At 39.1% G+C, this 8376-nt stretch overlaps 1 protein-coding gene across 1 annotated transcript; it reads left to right on the forward strand.

Annotated features, from left to right (window-relative positions):
* The first annotated feature begins 362 nt into the window (after window positions 1-362).
* On the forward strand, window positions 363-3644 carry LOC104414910 (endo-1,3;1,4-beta-D-glucanase). Its single transcript, XM_010026133.3, has 7 exons — window positions 363-590; window positions 754-775; window positions 1320-1449; window positions 1763-1853; window positions 2632-2721; window positions 3030-3130; window positions 3280-3644. Exons 1-7 carry the CDS (start codon window positions 443-445, stop codon window positions 3418-3420), a joined length of 723 nt encoding a protein of 240 aa, XP_010024435.1. The 5' UTR covers window positions 363-442; the 3' UTR covers window positions 3421-3644.
* The last annotated feature ends 4732 nt before the right edge of the window (window positions 3645-8376 follow it).

The following is an 8376-nucleotide window of genomic DNA, read 5'->3' on the forward strand; positions in this document are numbered from 1 at the left end:
CGAGGAGCCTAATCTCTTACCGGGTGCTGTGTTATGGGGTCGAGTTGGCTTGGTGAGGCGTTCAAGGCGTGCACGTGCTAAAACTCTTTTCCTTTCTTCCCCTTTCTCTTCTTTCTTTTCTTTCTGGTTGAGGACCCCTCAGCTTCTATTTAACCGAGCCCTCTCCCCTCTTCTTTTTACTTTATTGACTTTTCAACTTCTTTTTATGTTTCTTCTTTTGGGGCCCACTAGCCAAATATTACACCTTCCCACCGAGTCAAGTCAATGTCGCCCCTACCATCTTCTACGTCTGGACGTGAGGAAGTTATTGTTGCCCGAGTGACGCATGTAATGACGCCTTGAGGCCCTCCATCTTTCCTTATCACAACTTGTCCCGTTCTTGCACCGATTCCTCACTCCTAGTGCGTCCCACGTTCACCAGATTTCTGAGGAAGAAAGGAAAATGTCGAGCTCTCAGTGTTTTGAGAACCCACCAAACCTGAGCTCCACTTGCGGAGCAGGACACGTTGAAGAGCTTGCAGGTCTCAAGACTTACGTCACCGGCCCTTCCGATTCCAAGCGTGCTGTTCTTCTCATCGCCGATGTTTTCGGTACTGGCCCATTTCTTTAATTTTGATTTTGTGGTGTTTCTCTCAGTTGGGTCTTTTCTTTTGGTCAATTATGTATATCTCCTTGGTTCTTTGTCGTTCTTGTGCTTTTCGATTGGTCCATGATATTGCTGCTTGATTGATCTTTGCTCATCTGTTTGTGCAGGGTATGAGGCTCCTAAGCTGAGGTATGGAATCTTTCTCAAGTTGTTCTATGTATATGTTGTTCTCTAGTGCCATCTTTTGACGTTTCATGGTGAATAAACTCTGTATTCTCCGGATAGCATACATTTGAAAGCTTTGCTTTTCCGTTCACCTTTCACCTGTGATGACGAAGAGCATTAGATGGCACTTGAGGGCGAAGCCAGTTCATTCTGGATGAGTGTGTTTGGCGTTCTTCTGTTCCAAGTTAAAACATCATTTGTTGAATTGTATATACACGCGGGACCTCATGGCATAGTCCAGCTGACATTTTATATACATCGCTTGATTCAATACGAATCTCAGTTTTCTTTGTTCTAATGATTTCTGCTACTAATATGGCTCAGCTGGTCATGTAATTCGGTTTCATCTTGAGATAGAGTTATCCTTAGTTGCAACACCAAAATCACATAAGCTGGGGTTGCCTTCTTGACAGTCCCGGCATAATTCTATGTTTTAACAAGATTGAGAATGATAAGAGTTACCTTTTCAAATGGTCATACTTATTTGCGGAATGCTTTCATTGTGTAGGAAACTCGCAGATAAAATTGCATCCGCGGGATTCTTGGTGGTCGTACCTGATTTCTTTTACGGAGATCCCATTATTGATTTCACTAGTCCTAATTTCAATTTTGAAGCTTGGTTTAAGAATCACGGCACGGTGAGTTTTTCACTCCTTCAGGCTGTGAAAGTGTGACAGTACATTTAGAAGTTCAGAGGAAACAAGGGGCTTTCTACTGTGCAAACTTGATTTGTAGACTCGAATCACACGCAGTAAGTTGCATTGGTATTTAGACCTGGTTGGAGATTGCTGGTCATTTCAAAGATTTTCGACGCCCAGCAAGATCTTTATTATATAAAATTCCAAATGCAAAACATGAAACAGCATAAGTAGAATAAAAGCCTCATGAATTTTGATGTTACCGACTTTTAGACAGTCTTTTTATAAACGTTTACTTCATTTGCTTCTTTAGGATAAAGGGCATGAAGATGCCAAGCCAGTGATTGCTGCTCTTAAGAGCAAAGGTGTGTCTGCCATTGGGGCTGCAGGATTTTGTTGGGGAGGTAAAATTTTCTGAATTCACTTTCCTAGTTCTGAGGGGGTTGTTGGGTTAAGAAATGGGAAATTTGTTCTTGTTGGAAATTGTAATCCATTTTCTCTAAAAATATCTAGAAACTACTAACTTAATCATGAAGGTGAGAACCTTCTAGAATTGTTGAGAATGAAGATTGCTAGTTGGATCTAGAAGATTCACATGGGAATGCAAGCAAGCAAAAGCCAAGCATCAAAGAAAATCCTAGAACAAGCAAGAGAAGTCTAGAGAAGTCCATGCTTCAAGAGAAGTCTAGAATTCTAGAATGCTTCAAGAGAAATCTAGAATTCTCTATCTTAGGTTAGTAGCTATTTGTAGAGAAGTCTAGAGACTTCCTCCGCCTACTTTGGCAGCCTATATAAAGGAGCAAGTGCTCCATGTTTTGGTGAAAGGGAGCTAACCATAAAAACCACATCATGCTCCCTCACCAACACTTCCTTCAACTATTGTAAAATTATTTTATCCAACTAATCAAACTATTTTTGTCCCATAAACCTTCTCAAAATATCCTATATCCCATGTTCTTTATCCTTTAATTATCCTAGTTTATCTTTTGTCCGTCCTCTACAAACTATATCATACACTTGCACACAACATCACTAATAAAAAACTATCATCAATACCAAAACCATACTTCTGCGCATATTTATATTTTTAACAGTTCTACATTGACCGTTGAGAAACTAGTTTTGTTGACTTGCAGAAAAGTTCTTTCAAGTTGTTAAAAAGAGCTTGCCTATTCTTTTCAGGAGTGGTGCTTGTGAAATTAGCGGGCACTGAAGACATTCAAGCAGCAGTCATTCTGCACCCCGGTCCTATGACCGAAGATGCAATCAAAGGTAAAGCTATGCCAATAAACATGGACTTGCTATTTTCTTTTCAGCCGCAGCGATATAATTTCTTCATGAGGGTATAAGACTTGGTACTTGGCACGGGAGCCTTTATCGCCTATTATGAAATGCTCATGAACAATTAAATTATATGAATTCTGATGGGAGTCTGTAATGCAGCCAAGAGTGACGAAGAAACTCGCTATAACATGTCCGGTCAATTACAAAAAATCGATGGCACGACTTTTGTCTACTTGAGAAGTGTTCCTTAAACTGGAAGCCTTAAAAGACCTTATTTTCTTCTGTTCTTTGTTCAGCTGTCAAGATTCCAACTGCTATATTGGGAGCCGAGATTGACCATTCTTCCCCGCCGGAACAACTGAAAAAGTTTGGGGAGATCATGTCGGCTAAAACTGAAGTAAGCTTGTTAGGATGCTTTGCATTGGTTGCAAACCAATTGTGAGAAAATGCAATCGATTTTTTACATTCCCGTCATTTCGCTTGGAAAGCACTTTCCCTTCCTGGTTATTTATACACATCGCTAATTCAAAGACCCCGGTTTTGCAGTTTGAGAGCTATGTGAAGATATTCCCTGGTGTTAGTCATGGATGGAGTGTGAGGTACGACGACGACAATGAATTGGTGGTCAAGAGCGCCGAAGAGGCCCAAGAAGACACTTTGAATTGGTTCTTGAAGCATGTCAAGTGAAGAGAACAGAAGGCATTGAAGCAGAACATTCTGACGGAAGCAGTAGATGACTGTATTGTGTGAGACGAACAGTTTGAGGACTAGTCATCTATTGTAATATCTGGCGAGGGAACAATGTACTGTGCTGTTGATACTTAGAGAAATAAAGACATTGGTTTCATCGCTTAAACTTGGAAGATTGAAAACAAAATATATCGCCTAGAGTTGTATCGTGGCGATTTGGATGCGTTTGTTATTCGAATCGGTTAGAGGTGTTCACTGTCCACTGGATGAGGACCACATAATGGAATATGAAACAGCATATTTTGAAGGATGTGTTATTTGCATGGTTACCACCTTGTCATCAGCTAAAGTGGCTAATATCTAAGGTAATCTCTAGACCACTTGATTTTGAATGTATCCATTATATTATAACTTGACAAGTATGCGAGCAATTAATATTTTATTAAAAGATACACGACCTCAAAATCACATGTCTCAAGAATTAAAAAAAAAAAGAAGAGATGAAAGTAAGGATATGGAGAAGAATAGTATCCAAAATATATGAGAAACCAACTATTCGAACTTATGACAAAAGCAAAACGTTTGTTTTCTATCAAGTCTATATGATAGTAGGTTAAGATTTTCGAAACTAAACCGGATAGACATGGCAAAATTCGTCCTTCATGTATATGGTATATATTTTCGCAACGTGCATTTGTATACTGACCAAATAATTTCAGATTTTGGCCAGATTGTGTTTTTTCGTGAGAGGAAGCATGTCTCTATCAGGCTAAATATATTATGGTTTCGTCTTTGTTCGTTTCTCGTCTGTTTCTCACCGGCTCTCTTCCTTGTTTGACGTCAGCAGTGACGTTAATACGAACCACGAGACCTTTGATAACTAATCCGAACCATAAGATTACACGTGCAAGGTGTCTGCAAGATTAACTTTTTCAGACGCTGTGATATCATATCCCGGATAGGCCTATAGTTTTCATAAGGCATTAATGCACGATTCCACTTAGCGACCAGAGGATCACCGTATCATCTCTCGTCTCTTGGCTCTGTTCTTACCTCGGAAAGAATAAATAAATGAAGAAAAAGACCATGAACAGTAAACAATGAAAGAAAAAAAAAGAAAAAAATCAAAATATCTATAAAATCTCTCAAAACAACGTCATTTTGAGTGGAGTTATACACGTCAATATCACTAACCCTTGGCATGTAAGATAACAAGCATTGATTTGCACCTCTACATCAGAATTTCCTGACATAAATTAGTTGGATAGACTATATTACAAAATTGTTGAAAGGTTCATGACTCTACACTAGTCGAATTGGACAGTTTATTATGAAATTGGAACTTGTACAATTTGTTCACGGCTTTTGGGTAGTTTTTCCCATCTTAAGTAAGTCGTAATTCTAATACAAGGACGCATAAGCTCTATGCTTTTCTTATTTATTTTTTGGCCTATGGTGAATTAGGTGATGCTTTTTTCGCGCCATCGGGACAGAGACAACTGCTTTGTCTCCAAGCCGGCAACTTCCATATTGCTGAACCTGGACATGAATTTAGTATCTGTACCACAATTGTTGAAATAACCTAATGAAAAAGCCTAGATCGGTCAAAATTGGTTGATTTGGGTCATCTAGGAACCGGCCTTTGAATTAAAGTCTATCAAACCCAGGCCTAAAACTATATTGGTTGATCCAGGCTGAAATTGGATTAGTCCACTTATCAATTGCATTAGCCTGTCAGGACTCAACAGCCGGCAATTATCTGGGTTTGTAAGAAAGTTCCATGCATAGTATACGGTAACTGGTTAGTAATGGCTGAACAAACTTCAAACAAAAGCAAAGCAGGTGATGGGCCTTTCTCTCTTGGAAATTGGAAATTGCTGAAAAATGCTTTCAAAGATCTTTCTATTGGAGTTTTCGAAGTTCTCCATAACCACAAAAATTGTTTAACTTTTACTAGTTCAGATTTTCAAGTGAGATTAAAAAAAAAATAAATCATTTTGAGATGTTTGCCTTCAAAAGTTTCTAAAACAAATTTCTAAAGAAAAAGACTCGAGTTTAGCGCACATCAGACGATCCCTTCCTCGAGACCATGGACTGGGTTCCTCGGGTCCAAGATTCGGGGTCGAGGGGGCAGGTTTCCCAAGTTCAAGCACTGGATTCGACGCACTCCCGAGGCTCGGTACGAGGCATTGGGAGCAGAGGACCAACGTCCCATCTTGCTTTGTTGCCTAGTGGCGAGCGGGGTCCCAGGTTCAAGGCAACGACGTTCCGAGTCCAACTCTGAAGTCTCAAGACTAAGCATCGTGGTCTCGAATTTGACCCACAAGCACCCAAGGTATGGGGTCCGAGCACTTGGTTCCTCAGTCCGACCCCAAGGTCCTATGTTTGGCAGCTGTAGTCCCCCATCTCTGAAGATGAGGCGATCGGGTTCTCGAATTTAGATGATAAGGTCTTGGTTTAGCCTTGGTCAAGGTCCCAAGTTCAAGGGTTGATGACACGGGCGTGTATTTTATATATTATAACTTTTTACTAATTTCCTTTATATTTAACATATGGTAGGATAGAATTTCTTTTGTAATTTAATTAGAATTTCATTAGAATTTCATTAGTTCTTCAAATATGTTAAGTTTTCTTGTTATATAAAAATATTGAGAGTTCTCCTCTGCTGCATTCATGTGCGTGCGCCATCGTGTGTAGTGCGAGTGTTTACTTGTGTTGGCGAATTGCCACTTGTGCAATCACTCTTTTATGTTACATTAAGGGGCTATTTAACAACGTACAAACGTGATGTCGATTCTGATTTTTGTTCTCGGGAACAGATTTAGAATGGAATTAAGAATTTAAAAAAGTTGATTCTTATTTAGGAAACAAATTTGATATTCGAAATCAACTCTTCTTTTTCTTCTTCCCTTCCGCCACCTCGTGATCGTTGTCCACCACCACCTGCCGCCATCCGCCACCATCCGTTGTCGCTTGCCACAGCCCGCCGCCGCTGGTCACCATCCGCCGGTTCGACGAGCTTGCCGAAGGCAAACCTAGCCACTGATGAGGCTGGGCGAGCCTTACCCAACTGTCGGCGAGGCTCGATCGACGAGGGCCAGCCTCGGCAAGGGCCGGCGACGCTTGGGTGAGGTTGTGGTCCTCATCCGGTTAGTCGCCGATCCGTGACCGGCCACAAGAAGAAGAAGAAGAAGAATATGAGAAAAATGAAAAAGAAAAAAAGAAAGGAAAAAAAAGAAAAAAAAGGAAAAATTGAAAAAAAAAATATATTTAAAAATTAAAAGAAATTGATTTGAAATAGAATCAATGAGTATGGTACCAAATGCAATTCTATTTCAAAATCATAAATTTTGGACAATTACCAAATAACTTAAAATGCTTAAAATTTGATTCCATGAACAAAATAAAAAATAATAATTTCTGATCATAATCTACTCTCGGGAATAGAATCGTTATCAAACGCATCCTAAACAAGTCCGGCCTTTGAGCACCGATGTCTCAAATTCAACCTTAAGATGTGAAACCCGACCCTTTGAGTATCGGGTTCGAAGAGTAGGTTATCTGAGTTATTTCCTCGATATTTTGAGTCCTGAATATGGGAATGGTCTTGGTGTGGTGGAAGTCAAATCAGATTCTAGAAAATGTTGAGTCCTTTCAAGCGGCGGAAATTTATTTCCAAAATCGAAGTGAAGATTTCTAATTGATCAAAAAAAGTTCTATATTAACTCATGTTTCTAACCGGCGTCAAAAGGCAAAAGATGAAGCAGGTATTTTACCAGCTAATTTCCGGCAAGACAAACGGCTCAAACGTAATTCATTGTGCAGAAGCTCCTTGAGACAAAGGGATCACTTGATTTTTTATGGTCCGTTCTCAAAGCCGATTCGTTCCAGACTTTTTACAAAGATCAATCGATCAAGCATATGGAGAAAGTGAGCTTCAATGAGCTTTAGAGTTTTGACCATAGAAAAGGGGAATTTTTTTGTATCAATCATCTTGAAGTTGGCATAGGGTGTTTCTATCAATTACTCAAATATTTTTTGGCTGTTGTTGCAGCAAGCGTTATTCGACTTGATTGGTCGAATTAGGCAGAATCCAATCATGCTTAATCGCCGCACCTCCGCTTTCTTTTGGACTTACTCGTGGAAGCACATATTTCTACATCTCCAGCAATTATCTAGTGCACAAGGGATGGGGGAACTGACACATCTGATAGGGATGGGATTAGGTTGGGCACACAAAAAGTCCTAGAAATCCATTGCTACAACAAAAGAATTCGAGGAATTTGAAACAAGTGACTTTTCCTTTGTCTAGCTTGAAGAGAGATTCTTCTATGCCTCATGAATGTGACATTTCTATTCATCCAAATCAATCACCACATGTTGATTATTGTAAATTGCCTTCTTTTATTTTAAAATGATAAAAAAAACTGCGTAGACAATGACTAGATTGGCTGGCTAGATCATAGTTAAATTTCTCCCTCAATAGGTGCATTGATTGTTGATCCCGAACTAAACTTAAGAGCTTACACTTCTTTATGCACACAAAGTTTCAATCTCTTATGAAATTGATAAAAAAAATGGTCATTGAAGTATAAAGTTCTTTCTAATTGAGAGGTGTTGAAAATAATAGTCACCAACAAAAACAGGCACATCAAAAGAAGTCTCTATGGAAAGGTTAGGTCTTTGTTCCAAATTCTAATCCTGATTAATGATGCGAAATCTTCATTGGGTCTTGAAGTGTCTGATTAATTCTCTTTGCTCCATAGCTAGCATATACTAATTCAATTTGGATCAATTGGTTTTTTAATTTTGTAATCATACTAATATGCTTCTTTAAATGCTCCAATTTATTGAAAAGAAAATAAAATCTCAATAGGAGATTGATTTCTATTGGCATTTACAAGCAATTCCACCAAAAAAAAAAAAGTTTAATTGGAACCTTGGACTGATACA

The sequence above is a fragment of the Eucalyptus grandis genome, chromosome 8 (genome assembly GCF_016545825.1).
Source record: "Eucalyptus grandis isolate ANBG69807.140 chromosome 8, ASM1654582v1, whole genome shotgun sequence".
NCBI classification, from domain to species: domain Eukaryota; kingdom Viridiplantae; phylum Streptophyta; class Magnoliopsida; order Myrtales; family Myrtaceae; genus Eucalyptus; species Eucalyptus grandis.